Source organism: Orcinus orca, chromosome 9, assembly GCF_937001465.1.
Source record: "Orcinus orca chromosome 9, mOrcOrc1.1, whole genome shotgun sequence".
In the NCBI taxonomy this organism is placed as follows: Eukaryota; Metazoa; Chordata; class Mammalia; order Artiodactyla; family Delphinidae; genus Orcinus; species Orcinus orca.
Genome location: NC_064567.1, coordinates 27,421,685 through 27,439,936, shown reverse-complemented (window position 1 = coordinate 27,439,936; position 18,252 = coordinate 27,421,685). Strand labels below are relative to the sequence as shown.

The window sequence follows — 18,252 nt, the reverse complement described above, 5'->3', positions numbered from 1 at the left end:
CTGAGGGAAGAACAGGTTGGCAGAAGGAATGATGGATTAGGAAGCTGCTGTGGGCATGTTAATGTGAGATGTCCCTTAGTTTCCCAAGTGGCCATGGTGGATAGGCAGTTAGACAAATGAGTCTGGAATTGAGAGGGCAGGTTAGAGATGTAAAATTGGTGGTTACCCACATACAGGTGGATTTATAAACCATGGAAATGGATGTGATAATTTCGGAAGTAAATGGAGGTGAGCGGAAGAGGAAATGCACCTGGGGCTCCCTATGTCTTAGAGGAATGAGCTAAGCGCATTTAATTCTAACAAAAATCCTGTGGGCAAAGCATTATATTTTCATTTTACACCGAAAACACTGAGTCTCAGAAGGTTAAGTGGATCGCTCAAGGTCACAGAATGCAGTCAAGCTGGATATTTACACCCAGGACGAATGTTGAAAACACAACCTCTCTTCATTAAAGCCTAGTGTCCTCAACACCAGCTCCCAGGTGAAAAGAGAAAATTCCATATATATTGCAAAACATCCATAAGCTAGAGTACAAACTTGATGTTTTAAGGACATTTTCGAACACCATATAGGAGTGATGGCACCATAGGAGAGACATGCTTTGACCTAAAGCATGTATGTGCGTCAGTGTTGATATTTAGGAAGATGGTGTTGTCGATGCAGTTCTTATGCCCACGTACAAGATCATGAATCATACTAACGAAATACACAGTACTGGTCTTAAAAGAATGGGTGCGGTTGTGGACGTTTACAGCCTTGAAACAGATTTTGGCCATTAAGAGTGTGATCAGCTGGTATCCACGCTGATTATAGTCCTTTTGATTAATGACTGTTTTGATGATTTCTGAGTCAAAGTCACTTTTCAGTTTTGTATTTATGTACTTCCAGAGGTTTCTTTTGAAATATTAATTACTCGTTACTCATGAGCCAGGCTTAGATTTCTAATAGCAATGGCAAAAGTAGAAGCGGCAGCAACAAAAAATGGTTAGGGTTATTGACAATTTCCTACCTGCCAGGCCCTCTGCTAAGGGCCACGGATGCACTATGCCATTTCATCCTCATAATAATGTTATAAGTTCTAGTTTTGCCTCCATTTTACAGATGGAGAAACTGATGTTTGCAGAAGTTAAGCTAATACATGGCAAGACTGAAATCTGAACCAATGTCTAAGTCCAAACTCTGCAGTATCCAAATTTCTTCTCTATTATTTGCCAGAGAAATTCTTCCTTAGAAACACACATTGCTCTTTTCTGCAGGGGGGAATCATAGTAAGTTTTGAAAGTGGCTGTTGCTAGGTAACTGGTTAGCCTTCTTCCTCTGTGATTAATCAAGAACGGGGGTTAGGGAAGCGGGCTTTGAATTTAGGGTGCCTATAAACACATTTCTTTTACCATTTCTACGTTTGTGAAGCTATAATAGTTATTATTTAACGTAGAATTAGTGACTGTGCTAATCATTGATAATTCAGCTTCCTTCCAAGCTGTTTTGTATACCCACATATTTCACTGCTGACACCTACAAGCTGAATAATATACTTTGATAATCAGCAAACTACAAAATTTTACTTGTGATATCTTCCATTCTTAATCTGATAGATTTGCCTTTTATGTTATTAATAGCTGTTGCATTTGTTAAGTGATATTGATGCATCAAAACTCCTCTGTTATGAAAGCAGTAATTGTCCCTAATAATATTTCCCTTAATAACTTTATTTTAATATCAAAAGATTATTCAGTTACTTAGATGATTCCCAGGAACAGTCAGCACTTCATTTATGTCTTGGTACAGTTCAATGCAACCAACGTTTATTGATCACCTACCTGTGCCCCTTGTGGGCTAAAAGATGAAGAAGACAATAATTCATGAAGCCTTTAGAAGTTTGCAATCAGGGGTGGTAGTTGTGCATAAGACAATTTTTGTGGATAAGACAAATTTATAGAAATGTGAGTATAGTTTATGATAAGAGGAGATGGGAATGGAAGTTCTGGAGTAACCGAACAGAGTTTCAAATGATACAGCATCCACACAAGGAGAGAAAGAAATTGGCAGAATTGGCAGGTCTTTCAAGAACCAGAGTAGAAAGAAATGGGTTACTTACAGGGTGAGATTTATTAACAATAGTGTTAGGAAAGGAGGAGATTGGGTGATGACTAGAAGAGTCTATCAGTGGAGCAGAAGGGTCAGGTAGAGAGCATTGAGCAAGCAGGATTTCCCTAATGAGAAGACGAAACAAAGAATATTTCCAGAATGCCCTATTCCAAGGATTAGTCATAACTAATGGTGAATTAATCACAAGGCAGTCAGAATTCAGGTGTCACAGGTACTAGATTCAAAGATTAAGAACACAAGAAATTTCCTACCTTCTGGCTGAGTTAGACAATTGGCTTAGTCTTCTCAGTATTGTTCTGAAAGTCACTTTCTAAGCTATACATCAGCTTATGACAATGAGGGAGTGGTTCAGTCAAACTAGCCACATTCCCAGCTTTGCAACTCTTTTAAATAATACTTGTTATGTGTGCAGGTTTATATTTTATAAAAAGAAAATGCAACGCATGAATGCAAATACCCATGCAGTCTTTACTTGTCACTGTCAGCAAACTTGCTTTTTCAAGACTTTGGCGAACATGGCCCCCTCACAGATGGTCAGAGAGGCAATGAGGCTGCAGAGTGAAAAGGGCAATGGGACTCAGGCCAAGTGCCTCCACTGACTAGTGATCATGATTTAAACTCTTGGAGCCTCGGTTTCCTCATCTGTGAAATGAGGGCATGCATACACGTGATTTGAGAGATCTCTGTCTTCACTTGTCCCTTTTCATTATCACTCAGCAGGACACATCCTTCTTTCCCAAGACTGACATTTCTACTCTTGTTTCTATTCCATTCCACTTCCACCTGACTCTTAGCCAATCAATATATTCTCTCTCTCGCTCTTTTTTCCCCAAACTTCACATAGCTCTGTTTTTACTGTCTCCTTCCCCTGAGTGTAAAACCAGACTGACACTACCCTTGTTCTAAAGGAACACTCTACCTCTGGTTATACCATGCTTGCTCTTTTTTCCTTTTCTTTGTCAAACTTGAAACAATCATTTAAACTAGCTGCCTTGCCCTCCCACGATGTCCTCACTCCTTAACTCTCTTCAGTCTGAATTCTGCCCCATACCCCACTGTTCCACTGCACCTGCCCTCTTGGAGGACACTGATGAGAACCAAAAGCCTCTTCTCAGCCATCATCCTACTTGGCCCTTACACAACATTGCATGCTCCTGACTCATCCTCCCTTTGGAAAATGGTCTCCTCTGTCTTTCAAAATCCCACATGGGGCTTCCCTGGTGGCGCAGTGGTTGAGAGTCCGCCTGCCGATGCAGGGGACGTGGGTTCGTGCCCTGGTCCGGGAAGATCCCACATGCCACGGAGTGGCTGGGCCTGTGAGCCATGGCTGCTGAGCCTGCGTGTCCGGAGCCTGTGCTCCGCAACGGGAGAGGCCACAACAGTGAGAGGCCCGCGGACCGCAAAAAAAAAAAAAAAAAATCCCATGTGCTCCTGGTTCTCCACCTACCTTGATTAACTTTTCTCATCTTCTTTCTTGTTAATATTTCCTATGAATCTATCCAGGTCTCAATTCTTTTAACTTTTTTTCTCCCTATATGACCATTTCTAGAGTCAAGATTTTAATATCTATGTTGATATATATATAGAGTCCCAAATTTACAACTAATTTCAACAATGTATTTGCAAATGCCTGCTGAAAATCTCCTTGTGGATAGATTCTGAGCAGGCCACTTCAATATACTCAAAATAAAATTTATTTATTTCTCTAATGAACCTGCCATGACTTCTCTAGAAGTGCATGTCATCACTATCTATACAGCCATATTGTCAAAATTTCCCAGAGTTGCCTTAACCCCTCCTGACCCTTACATCCTCACACCTAGTTACTCACTACCTTCTGACTGTACAGTGCCCTAAGACTAAATCCCCCCATCACTTCACAGCTAATCTAGTTCTGCCTCTCATCATTTGTCAGTACATTGGTAATAAACTCCTAACTGGTCTCCCGTCCCCAGACTCTTATAACGCCAATGTGCACACTGCTATTCTCAACTGTGCAAAGACATGCACAGACTATCCACTGCCTCCCTGCAAAACTGATGACACGATTTTTGTGCTTTGATTTTATGGATTATTTGCATTCATTTTCTCCATAAACATGGTGTTTACCTCTTTTAAGATTGGGCCGGGTTACACAGACAGATTTTCTCTACTGATCAAGGGGTGCTGCACACAGCTAGAGTCCTCTTTAAGGATGCATGTTCAAGTGTTACTAGGAAGGTAATATTTTAGGGAGACAGACTTTGGGGTCTGACTGATCTTGGTTTGGCCTTCAAACTGCTAAGCTGAATGCCAACTTTCTCAACTCTACTAATAATAGCCAACATTAATGGAGCACATGCTTTGTGTTAGGCACTGTTCTAAGTGCCATTTATTTTATGTAAAACTCAAAACAACTCTCTGAGAGAGAGAGAGATCTTATTATTATCTTCATTTATTTTCTGGCAAAATAACAGGCTTAAAGACATTAAGTAGTTTGTCCAAGAGCTGGTATTTGAACACAGACATTTTAATCTCAGAGCTATACCTTTAATTACCACTGTATACCACTTCCACAGCAAGGATATATAGGATTCGTGTGCACTATAATATATGTAATTCATCTGGCAAGGGCTCAATACATGTCACTTTACCTTCTTCCTTATATGTCAAAGAACAAATGTTATTATGTTTTAAATGTTTTCATGGTTTCCATATATGTATGTTTTGTCTAGACAATGAGATGGAATCTTCTTTCTGGTAATTTTTATTTTTTGCCTTTTCCGAAAGAATTCAAAACCATGCCTTGCACATTGTCAGTCCTCAACAAATGTTTGTTGATTGACTGAGTGAATAAGTGAAGATCTGTTTTTTATTTGCACAGAATAGAATTTAGGTTTCTCAGAATTCATTGTTCTTATTTCCTTTGTGTAAAAAAGAGAACAAAAGACATCACATGTATAATATATAAATATATATTATGTATAAGTAAATAGATAGATAGACAGATAGATAGATAAGGCTTTTAAATGTGTTATCCAGTCTCTTCCTCCCATAGTTTATTTGTAAGATAGCACCTTTTTCTAAATGTCAAAGGCAGGAAATCATTGACTCTCATGCTTATGTACCCTTTGGAAGTTGGCAAGACCCAAAATGAATTTGTACAAAATGATCATTGGTATTGCTCAAAAAGATGGCAAGCAGTGTCAAGAGAAAAGGTGAGATTATTGTAGTGGATTTGGAAATAAAGGGCGATTTCTCTCTGGCTCCAAACATCTGAACATAGAAAATAAATCTTTTTTATTTTCTGCAGTTTTAAGTTTCTGAAACTTTTTCCAGTGAAACTGAAGGCATTTCATTCCATTGTTGCTTTGGGTTGCTGTTGTATTTTTTAGGGTCGATATTTAAGAAAACATTTATTAAATAGCTAGTTTGTTTAATAGTATCAATTATATTTTGTTACATAAGGTTGTTTTCCCCCTTCTATTTTAATATTTTCTATCAAGAAGGGATACTTTGAGTTTTTTTCCAGTTTTCATATAACTCTTAATGTTAAAGAAAACTTGAAGAAAAAAACCCACTAATTTTAAAGTACATTTTAAGTATTTTCTAAATTTAAAGAACATTTTGGCCAAATTCCCATGATTAGAAGAACTAGAAGATTAGACAATTGGGGAAAATAGTTACTAAAACATTTTGCCCAAAGTGCTACAGTGCTCTCAATCTGTCATTGCAAATGGATGAATGCATTCAGAGTCAAAGGAACAGTTAAATAAAAGAAAGAAAATTTTGTCGATACATTGGGCAAGAACACAAAGACCAAGGGCAAACTCAATGTGGTCATTTTGACAATACCAAGTAATTTCATGGGAATGGTGGAAACCAGCAGTTCTCTAACACCAACAAAGATAAAAAATAAAAAATTGGTCTAAATTTTAGAAAAAGAGATTTGCAGAGAGGACTGAAATGTGGAATCTCTTTCTTTGGGGGATTCGTGGGAAAGGACAGAAGTCTAGCTTTCAGAAAGGGATCAAGTACATTTCCTATCTTGAACTAGGAGATAAATGGGATAAATCCTCTCTGCACTAGGAATTTTAGAAGTCTCCCACTTATAAACCAAATGTCTTTCTAAGGTTCCTTTCTAAGTAGGCCGTTGGAGTACACATGATGGTTGTGTACTAATAGAAACAATAAGCGCACATGGAGGTCTGTGTTACAAATTCCCTAAACTGTTCTGTTAGTGTTCTCTTTTGTACATAAGTTCTCATTCTTTCCACAACGGAGGGTGACATTTTTTGAATCTTGGATTTCTTGGAACATCTTGCAAATAATTTCAGAAAGTTCACAGAGTTTCTGAATCTGTTTCCTAGAGTGTGGTTTTCCTAAATTTTTCTGTGAAAAGGACCTAAATCCTGTTCCAGGCCATCCTCAGCACTGCCCACCTTCCAGGCACTCTGACAATTATCTGTCCTATTAGTCCTTGAAAATATACCTTGGGTGCAGGATCAGATTGAGCTCTCACAAAAAAGCATGGACTTTCAGACTATTGCTTCAATAGTTCTTACATGGTACCAAGTATTTTTACGTAGTCTACTTCATTTAATTCTCATAATAATCATATGAACTGTGACTATTTTAGGTATGAAAAAATTAAGTCTTGGAAGAGTTATTTACTTTTTATTGTTCAAATTCACAAAGTAAGTGACTGAAAGTTGTGGAATTTTTAACTCAAGTGCTCTGACTGTATCCAGGATTCCCCATTTTCTGCACTGGAGTAACATCACAGCATTAACTTATATTCAGATTCATACATCTGTCCTTAGAATACTTTGTTACTGCTATTTTTGGTAATTGCACAATCCTTCAAATCTTTTTCAACCTCAACACCAAATTTTCTGTAATGAGCAATTCTGTTTCCTGCTCATCATTTAAGTTCAGTTGCAAAACCCTACATAAATTGTCCCATGTGAACAATCCCCTTTCTTTGTAGGTAACTACCATTTGCAATATTATTTATAATGAAAAGTGTCTTCTGTGTTTGGTGAGCATGGTCATCCAGGAGTTATTTCTTTCAAGGTGACCTTGCAATCTGCAAACACCTGTTAATTCACTATGCCCTACATATTTAACTCCATGGGAACGAGTAGAAGGGCATGTTTCTAGAAATATAGAAGTCCTGATGGGGAACAAAGGAGAGTTAACTCAATATAGTATCTCTGTCTTTGGATTCTCTGAAACAAGTAAGAATAATTCTTATAATTTGTGTGTTGTCCATTTATTAAATCACCAGTCCAACAATTTTACTTACATACTGAAATGCTCAGCGAAGATCAAGTTGGTGGAGGTACCAGTGATCGTTGTCAATCCACCAATGGTAGAAGAGTAAGCAACGCACAGGCACATAAGTTTACACATCATGTGGTCCTTCTTTGTTCGATATTTGTTTCCTGTGCCTGAATTCTGTTCAACAATAAAACGTACATGAGAACAGCTCTGTTTGTGGTCATAACAAGCAGTAATAGCATTTGTTATGGGCTGAATGTTTGTGTCCACCCCACCGCAAAATTCATATGTTGAAAGCCCTAACCCCCAATCAGATGGTATTTGGAGGTGGAGACTCTGGGAGGTAATAGGGTTAGATGAGGTCATGATGGTCGGGGCCTTGCATGATGGGATTAGTGCTCTTGTAAGAGGAGGCACCAGAGAGCTTGATCTTTCTCTCTCTGCCATGTGAGATCACAGAGAGAAAGCAGCCATCTGCAACCTAAGGAGAGAGCTCTCATCAGACACTAATCCTGCTGGTACCTTGATCTTGGATTTTCAGGTTCTAGAACTGGGAGAAATAAGTTCCTGCTTTTTTTTTTTTTTTTTTTATGAAAGAAAAAGAATATTCATTTATTTTTAATGACTTATTAGAACAAATACCTATAGATATCATTATATATATGATATATAAATTAATTATACAATATATCATGTATTAATTATTAAAACATACTCTGGTAAATATTATATATTCAATATGAAACAGGAGGAAAGGGGGCAGGGCACAACCTTTAAAAGAATTACATAGCCCGAGGACACAACATAAACTGATTAGAACAAAATAGGTCCAAGATGGCGGACGAGTCTACTTCCACTAGACCTTGAGCCTCAGTATACACTCATTGTAACACATCAGCAAGCTAAGCGACACACCCACAGGTGCCACGACAGTTCCAAGGATGACCATAAAGGTCAAAAAGTGGGCGGTGGCTCAATTCCTAGAAATCCCCACCCCTTCCCCAAAATAGCTGGAATACTCCTCCCACTCATCAGCGTATGAAATTACTCACCCCTATAAAACTAACAACCCCATACCCTGGTGCTGCCCTCGCCTTCTTTTTTTTTTTTTTTTTCTTTTTAAAGGTATACCTGGATTTAATTCTCACTTCTACCGCTTGGTAGCTGGATAGCCTTAGGCAAGTTTCATACCTCCCTGAAATTCACTTAATTCAGTCTGTAAAATGGCATAATAACTTATTATAGCATCCTTTTAGGAATTTTAAATCAGTTCTTGAAATAAAAGTACACAATATATAGACAAGTATGGATTCCTCAATAGATGTTTGACCTTTCATTTCTCCAGTATCCCACCCGCATCAAATAAAGAAAAATACTTTTTAAAATTTACGAATATTTCATTGTTGTAAAGTTAAAGCCATAAAAATAATCAAATGGCCTACTATCATACCGTTAGAAGAAAAAAAAAAGGTGTTCATGAGAGTTCCATATTAGAATACAAGTTTTCCTTAGGCACCTGTTTATGTATGCTATTCTGCTCTTTGCAATAAATAATTAAATTTAAAAGACTTAATTCCTCACTTTTAAGACCTTATTAGTTTACAAATTACATATTGACCTATGCTAAATTTTATACCGACCCATGCTAATGAATTCAGTACAGAAAACAAAAAACACTGCACTCAAGCAAACTACATATATATATATATATATAACTTATATGAGAATTGCTACTCCAGCTTTCTTTTGGTTTCCATTTGCATGAAATACCTTTTTCCATCCCCTTACTTTCAGTCTGTATGTGTCTCTAGGTCTGAAGTGGGTCTCTTGTAGACAGCAAATATATGGGTCTTGTTTTTGTATCCATTCAGCCAATCTGTGTCTTTTGGTGGGAGCATTTAGTCCATTTACATTTAAGGTAATTATCGATATGTGTGTTCCCATTCCCATTTTCTTAATTGTTTGGGGTTTGTTATTGTAGGTCTTTTCCTTCTTTTGTGTTTCTTGCCTAGAGAAGTTCCTTTAGCAGTTGTTGTAGAGCTGGTTTGGTGGTGCTGAACTCTCTCAGCTTTTGCTTGTCTGTAAAGGTTTTAATTTCTCCATCAAATCTGAATGAGATCCTTGCTGGGTAGAGTATTCTTGGTTGCAGGTTTTTCTCCTTCAACACTTTCAATATGTCCTGCCACTCCCTTCTGGCTTGCAGAGTTTCTGCTGAAAGATCAGCTGTTAACCTTATGGGGATTCCCTTGTGTGTTATTTGTTGTTTTTCCCTTGCTGCTTTTAATATGTTTTCTTTGTATTTAATTTTTGACAGTTTGATTAATATGTGTCTTGGCGTATTTCTCCTTGGATTTATCCTGTATGGGACTCTCTGTGCTTCCTGGACTTGATTAACTATTTCCTTTCCCATATTAGGGAAGTTTTCAACTATAATCTCTTCAAATATTTTCTCAGTCCCTTTCTTTTTCTCTTCTTCTTCTGGAACCCCTATAATTCGAATGTTGGTGCGTTTAATGTTGTCCCAGAGGTCTCTGAGACTGTCCTCAGTTCTTTTCATTCTTTTTTCTTTATTCTGCTCTGCAGTAGTTATTTCGACTATTTTATCTTCCAGGTCACTTATCCGTTCTTCTGCCTCAGTTATTCTGCTATTGATCCCATCTAGAGTACTTTTAATTTCATTTATTGTGTTGTTCATCGTTGCCTGTTTCATCTTTAGTTCTTCTAGGTCCTTGTTAACTGATTCTTGCATTTTGTCCATTCTATTGTCCATTCTATCTCCAAGATTTCGGATCAACCTTACTATCATTATTCTGAATTCTTTTTCCGGTAGACTGCCTATTTCCTCTTCATTTGTTAGGTCTGGTGGGTTTTTATCTTGCTCCTTCATCTGCTGTGTGTTTTTCTGTCTTTTCATTTTGCTTATCTTACTGTGTTTGTGGTCTCCTTTTTTGCAGGCTGAAGGTTCGTAGTTCCTGTTGTTTTTTGTGTCTGTCCCCAGTGGCTAAGGTTGGTTCAGTGGGTTGTGTCGGCTTCCTGGTGGAGGGTACTAGTGCCTGTGTTCTGGTGGATGAGGCTGGATCTTGTCTTTGTGGTGGGCAGGTCCACGTCTGGTGGTGTGTTTTGGGGTGTCTGTAGACTTATTATGATTTTGGGCAGCCTCTCTGCTAATGGGTGGGGTTGTGTTCCTGTCTTGCTAGTTGTTTGGCATAGGATGTCCAGCACTGTAGCTTGCTGGTCGTTGAGTGAAGCTGGGTGCTGGCGTTGAGATGGAGATCTCTCGGAGATTTTTGCTGTTTGATATTATGTGCAGCTGGGAGGCCTCTTGTGGACCAGTGTCCTGAAGTTGGCTCTCCCACCTCAGAGGCACAGCACTGACTCCTGGCTGCAGCACCAAGAGCCTTTCATCCACAGGGCTCCTTAATTTGGGATGATTCGTTGACTATTCAGGTATTCCACAGATGCAGGGTATATCAAGTTGATTGTGGAGCTTTAATCCGCTGCTTCTGAGGCTGCTGGGAGAGATTTCCCTTTCTCTTCTTCGTTCTCACAGCTCCCAGGGGCTCAGCTTTGGATTTGGCCCCGCCTGTGCGTGTAGGTCGCCGGAGGGCGTCTGTTCTTTGCTCAGACAGGACGGGGTTAAAGGAGCCGCTGATTCGGAGGCTCTGGCTCACTCAGGCCGGGGGGTAGGGAGGGTCACGGAGTGTGGGGCGGGCCTGCAGCGGCAGAGGCCGGCGTGACGTTGCAGCCTGAGGCGCGCCGTGCGATCTCCCGGGCGAGTTGTCCCTGGATCCCGGGACCCTGGCAGTGGCGGGCTGCACAGGCTCCCCGGAAGGGCGTGTGGCTAGTGACCTGTGTTCGCACACAGGCCTCCTGGTGGCGGCAGCAGCGGCCTTAGCGTCTCATGTCTGTCTCTGGGCTCCGCACTTTTAGCCGCGGCTCGCGCCCGTCCCTGGAGCTCTCTCAAGCAGCGTTCTTAATCCCCTCTCCTCGTGTACCAGGAAACAAAGAGGGACGTAAAAGTCTCTTGCCTCTTCGGCAGGTCCAGACTTTTCCCCGGACTCTCTCCCGGCTAGCCGCGGTGCACTAACGCCCTGCAGGCTGTGTTCACGCCGCCAACCTCAGTCCTCTCCCGGCGCTCCGACAAAAGCCGGAGCCTCAGCTCCCAGTCCCGCCCGCCCTGGCGGGCGAGCAGAAAAGCCTCTCGGCTGGTGAGTTCCGGTCGGCCCGATCCTCTGCGCTGGAATCTGTCCGCTTTGCCCTCCGCACCCCTGTTGCTGTGCTCTCCTCCGCGGCTCCCAAGCTCCCCCACTCCGCCTCCCGAAGTCTCCACCCGCGAAGGGGCTTCCTAGTGTGTGGACACTTTTCCTCCTTCACAGCTCTCTCCCGCTGGTGCAGGACCCGTCCCTATCCTTTTGTCTCTGTTTAGTTTTTTCTTTTGCCCTAACCAGGTACGTGGGGGGTTCCTTGCCTTTTGGGAGGTCTGAGGTCTTCTGCCAGCGTTCAGTAGGTGCTCCGTAGGAGTTGTTCCACGCGTAGATGTATTTCTGGTGTATCTGTGGGGAGGAAGGTGATCTCCGCGTCTTACTCTTCCGCCATCTTCCCGGAAGTCTTCTGACCATCAGTTCCTGCTTTTTAAGTCACCCGGTCTATGGTATTTTGTTATGGCAGCCCAATAATGCAACATTTATCTTTCCATCAGTAGAAATGTTAACAATAAAAATACATAACCACTGAAATACTTTACACAGTTTCATTCATTCATCCTTCTTTCTTATTCCTGAGCCAACTCTTAACTTCCTTTCTTCCCTTCTCACCAAACACTCCCAAATCTTTCCAGGGTTTTCCCTCTGAACTGGTGGTACATGGTCAGTGAATTCCTAAACCTCTTGTTGGAGTGTTTCTTTATTTGGCACTTTCACTGATCCTCCCCAGAGGATACCACTACTTGTGAAATTGAACGTTTTCACCCTCTGTACTTCACTGTTGAGAGAGAGAGTCCGTGTCCTCCTTGTTCCCAACCCTCTTCTAGAACATTAATCCTCTACTGACATGAAAACTAATCGATTTCTCTTTAAGGCTCATATAATTTGGCTCTTTCTCTGCCTATTCTTTTGAACAGGATGTTCTGATCTCCCAGTCACCCACTGCCATCACTTAAGATGACATGCCCATCTGGCACACAACATTCCTCATCCTGCAAATCCTGTCAGCATCTGGATAACTATACCGTCTTCATGAGTAACGCCTTAAATATCCCGGCTTTACACATTTCTTAAATCTCATTTCCAGAGACCTTCGACTCCGCTCTTCCTGTCACCCTCTCCTCTAGTTCCTGGACAATAGCACATCCTCAGATGGCTCCATCTGAAAAAAATCACTATTTCTAATGTTTCTGTTTAAGAATAGAGCTCCCTGAGGTGCACTACAAAAGCAACTTCATTCCTTCTCTCACCTGTGATCCATGTAACACACTCTGAGGTTGGTCTGATTCTTGGTATCCCTGGGGTGAAATCTGGAGTAGAATCTATAACATTTTTGGTCACTTCATTTAATAGAGTCTTTCAGTCATGTTTAGTTTTAATAAAAAAAAAGCAACCTCATTTCAGTAGCTGAAATAAAGAGTCCTCTACTAGCAAAAGTCCAAACTTTAGTAAAGTTAAACTTTTGCTTGTCCCCTAGATCAGGCTTGCTGAAAAGCCCATAGTTGGAAGTAGGTTTGTGGGTTTGTATTGTTCTCTCTCTTCTAGCTCCAGTTTCTCCCACCATTTGCTAGTTCAAGTTTCTAAATCCTCCATATTTGGAGTGGCAAGGGATGGACAGTATCGGGAGAAGAGCAGTAAGGATTAGGAGAGGTCTTAGTTGATTGGTTTAAATAAGATATGATGTTAGTACTCTTTATGGGTTTTTTTTTTAACATCTTTATTGGAGTATAATTGCTTTACAATGGTGTGTTAGTTTCTGCTTTATAACAAAGTGAATCAGTTATACATATACATATGTTCCCATATCTCTTCCCGCTTGCGTCTCCCTCCCTCCCACCCTCCCTATCCCACCCCTCTAGGTGTTCACAAAGCACCGAGCTGATCTCCCTGTGCTATGTGGCTGCTTCCCACTAGCTATCTATTTTACATTTGGTAGTGTATATATGTCCATTTGCATAGCAAAGGAAGCCATAAACAAGACGAAAAGACAGTGCTCAGAATGGGAGAAAATATTTGCAAATGAAGCAACTGACAAAGGATTAACCTCCAAAATATACAAGCAGCTCATGCAGCTCAATACCAAAAAAAAAAAAAAAAAAAAACCCAATCCAAAAATGGGCAGAAGACCTAAATAGACATTTCTCCAAAGAAGACATACAGATTTCTCTTTATGTTTGATGGATGTTCCAGATGGCCTCATCTGGTGGGTGGTATTATGGATTTTATGCGTCATGGTGCTTTTAGAGATTCCTGTCACCCAAATAAGAACATCAGGTTGCTGCTCCTTCTGTGGAGTAATGCACCTCTTCCACTATGACACCCTGTGGTTTCTGCATGTGATGGTCACCCGATCTCTTGATGCAGAGGTCGCCTTGCCCTGTCAAGAAGCTGTCTTGGGGAAAGTTGCTTTTAAAATGACCCCAAATACCACTCCTGTCATACATCTGGCTCATGGGAAACAGGCACCTCTGCTCCGTTCACAGTGAAAGAGCAGCTGACTCTCCATTAGATAAGGAGACTCAGCAGTGACTTTCACTTTTAAATGTTTCAAGAGTATGTCAAATACCAGTCCACTGATCTCTAGGAAACAGAGTTTCAAGTTTTCCAAGTGGTGATTCCTCAATATCTATTGCACTGTCTCGAGGTAAATGGAAGGCTCCCCTGCCAAAAATTGATCATACAAGTTGGAGTTTAGGAAAATATTCTGAATTTCTCCAAAGGTAGACTGTCTCTCAACCTTCTCATTTTCAACACTAAATTTAAGAGTCTAAAACTGTTTTTTGGTCACTTGCTTTGCAAATCCTGTGTAAGTAAAACACAGGAATACTTATGGGATGTGCTTGATATGATAGTTCTTCAGGGATAGGAAGAGCCTTGTTTTACCACTCCATTAACCAAGAATTCTGCAGTTTACCACAGCTTCTTTTCCAACTTAGCTGTTGAATTACTTCTGTCCCTGTTGTCCTTTGACTCTATTGACAAGTCTTGGTCACTAAAGCATCTAGTTATTATTCCCAATAGTTTGGTCCTCTCCTTTCTTCACTTCCTTTCTTATCCAGTTTAGATTTCTTGGTAAACCAATTCAGTAACTTTCTTTTTTAAGGCATTTTTTTTTAACATCTTTATTGGGGTATAATTGCTTGACAATGGTGTGTTAGTTTCTGCTTTATAACAAGGTGAATCAGTTATACATATATCCCCATATCTCCTCCCTCTTGCGTCTCCCTCCCTCCCACCCTCCCTATCCCACCCCTCTAGGTGGTCAAAAGCATTTATTTTTATATTTTTATTTTTATTTTTTTGCGGTACGCGGGCCTCTCACTGTTGTGGCCTCTCCCATTGCAGAGCACAGGCTCCGGAAGCGCAGGCCCAGCGGCCATGGCTCACGGGCCTAGCCGCTCTGAGGCATGTGGGATCTTCCCGGACCGGGACACGAACCCGTGTCCCCTGCATCGGAAGGCGGACTCTCAACCACTGCGCCACCAGGGAAGCCCCAAATGCATTTATTTTTAAAGCCACTTTATTGAGGTATGATTGATATGTAAAATGTTGTACATATTTAATATATACAACTTGATGAGTTTGAAGATAATTATACACCCATGAAGCCATCACCACCATCAGTAACTTTCTCAGCAAAACCCTAAACTCTCTTGTCTCTCTTTAGAATGATAGTTCTTTAGCAAAATTTTAACTTTGGATTAACCCAACAATTTACTTTCTCTGCGTCACGTCTGCCCCTGAGCAGCCAAGTTCTGTTGATGAAAATTACAGAGTAGGGCTTCCCTGGTGGCGCAGTGGTTAAGAATCCACCTGCCAATGCAGCGGACACGGGTTCGAGCCCTGGTCTGGGAAGATCCCACAGGCCGCAGAGCAACTAAGCCTGTGCACCACAACTACTGAGCCTGCGCTCTAGAGCCCATGCTCTGCGACAAGAGAAGCCACCGCATGAGGAGCCCGCGCACCACAACAAAGAGTAGCCCCCGCTCGCCGAAACTAGAGAAAGCCCATGTACAGCAACGAAGACCCAATGCAGACAAAAATAAATAAAGTAAATAAATTTTTTAAAAAAAAAAAAAGAAAAAGTTACACACAGTAGAGGAGATTAGGCTCCCAACATTCGTGGTCATAACTTTCAACTGCTTTGTTACTGCTGCACCTCTACCCTGCTGTGTTTCTCTCACCAAATGATTCTACCTGTCTCCACAAGAAAACTTAAAACCTTCCCACTTCTCTTTTCACCTCCCTCCTCTCACTCTTCACGGGTAGCCCTGCCTCCTATTCCACACAGAAAATAGAAGCTGGTAGAAGACTCCCTGTCAAAGGTAGAAACATACCTGCATCTGCCCTTCCTTCCATATTCTACATACAAAGAGAGTAAATCTCTCTCCTCCAACTAGTTTCTGAACCCCAATCTCTCAGGCCTCCTCAGAAACCTTATACAATAGACTTCACTAGAATTTTCCCACCAAAGTTTAATCATTTTCAAGTCATCTTTCCAAAAGAAAAACAGAAGGCCTTCTTAACCCCCCTCTCAATGAAACTACTGCCCACAGCACATCCATTTTCACAGCCAAACTACTCAAAAGAGTTGTCTGCATTCACTGACTCCATTGCTTTAACCTCTCCAGTCTGGCTTCTGTTTCTTCAATCCACCAATACGTACTTGCTATGATTATTGATAACCTTCATATTACTAAACCCAATAGATATTGTTCAGTGTCAGGTTTGTAGACCTCTCAGCAGCACCTAAGATAGTTGATCACTCCTTCCTGCTGCAGAACTCTTCTTTGGGCTCTGTGATATCTCAGTCCTCTGGGTTTTCTTCTACATTTCTGCCTTTCCTCTGTCTCCCTTGCCAGTTCATTTTCCTTGATCCTTCCTTAAAACTGGAATTTCTTGAAACTCTGTCATAAGTACTTGTCTCTTCTCATAGTAATATTTCTCCTTAGGAAATCTCATATGCTTTCATTGTTTTAATGAAAGATAAAACCAGACCACCAAACTTGTTTTCAGCCAGACTTCTCCTTTTAGACCTATCAATCCAATTGTCTGTTCGACATAATTTGAATGTCTTAAATAAAACTCCAGTCCCCAAATGTTCAAGACAGAACTCATTATTTCCTTCCTCAAGCCCTGTTCTTCTTCAGGATCATCTGTATAAGCTAATAGCATTACCATCACCATGATTACAAACACTTAGAGTGTGCCTAGTATGCAAAAGCACTGCTTCAGGTTAAAATCAAATAAATGATTTAATTCACATTTTTCTTACAACACAATGAGGGCAGTACTGCTAGTATCCCACTTTACACATGAAGACATGAAGCCCAGAGAGGTTAAATGGCTTCCCAAGGTTATAGAGCCTGGAAATGGTAGACTTGAATTTTGAGACCATGGAGGGCTCATACCCTCAGCCACTACACAGTATTTCTCATCCTCCTTGAAATCATTCTTTTCCTCATCCCACCAAATCCTGTCAATTGTATCTCCTTAAATACATCTGGAGTCTGTTGGGTTTTTTCCATCTCCACTATCACGTTTGGTCTAAGTCATTGTTATCTCTGATTTGAGTTACTGTAATCACCTCTTTATAGGTCTCCAATTCTTGCCTATTTCAGACCTGTCTTGCACACTGAGCCTTTAAAAAAAAAAGAACTGGATGTATTTAAGAAATATGCAGACAGAAGAATTGCCCCGTTTCATACAGATAAGCATGCTGTGTGTGACACTGGCACTGAAAGAGCCTTTTGAGAAATCATGATAGGAAAAAATGTCTGCTCACTAAAAGCCATCATGGATGTGGGAATGGCATTTAGCATGGCAGGGTCAGGACATTGGATTGTAATTTGCCTTTTACTTTCTAATTAACTTAAAGGTTAGCCCCCAAAGGTATCTACCCTTCACCCCAAATAAATTAATTTACAAATGTCTCCCTTTGCCTTATATTTCCTACATGGGAATGATTTGTATTTTCTACATAATAAAACTTTCCATTGAAAATTTGAAAAATAAAGGATATGTAAATAAAAGAGTAAAATAAGTTTAAAAGTTCTTATCAGTGATACAAAATGACAAATGAAACTTAGGGCTTAACTATTAGCTATTTTACTAAAGGAGAGACTTCAAACACAAATCAGAAAATGATATATAATTTGGATATTATTAAATTGATAATAAGAAATGGAAACTTAAAGATGTAATATGCATGTAATTTCTCATCACATTAAAACTTTCAAAAATACAAAGAAAAACTTGGATTTCATAAAAAATTGGACTTCATATATGTATATATGCAGTCATATATATAAAATGATAAAACTGCACTGACAGGTATAAAATTAAAAAATCAAAATAGAAAAATATTGACATATTTGCATGCTTTAGACCTTATGGACTTCTCATACTTTTTTCCTATATAAAGACTTTAAAACATACATGAATGCTACAGCACAAAAGGCGATGTTTCTGCAAATATCGTGGACAATTTAGAAAAGCATTACAAATTCAAGTTAAATTCAAGTCCTGCAGTAAATGGTAATGGTAATATATCATAAAACACATCAAGAGTTAAGCGGAGGTCTTTGGGAGGTGGCATGGGGCGCACCACTTGCGTTATCTAGCCAGTAAACATGAATCCCATGCAGTCAGCTCTACTGTTATTTTTACTTAGGGCCT

At 40.3% G+C, this 18,252-nt stretch overlaps 1 protein-coding gene across 1 annotated transcript in view; it reads right to left on the bottom strand.

Moving 5' to 3' along the window:
- SLC13A1 (solute carrier family 13 member 1) overlaps nt 1–18,252 on the bottom strand; it is an 86,776-nt gene that overhangs the window by 23,690 nt on the left and 44,834 nt on the right. The window contains exon 8 of the mRNA XM_049714539.1: nt 7,398–7,549. Coding sequence (XP_049570496.1) covers nt 7,398–7,549 — 152 coding nt within the window. The remainder of the gene's footprint in view (nt 1–7,397; nt 7,550–18,252) is intronic.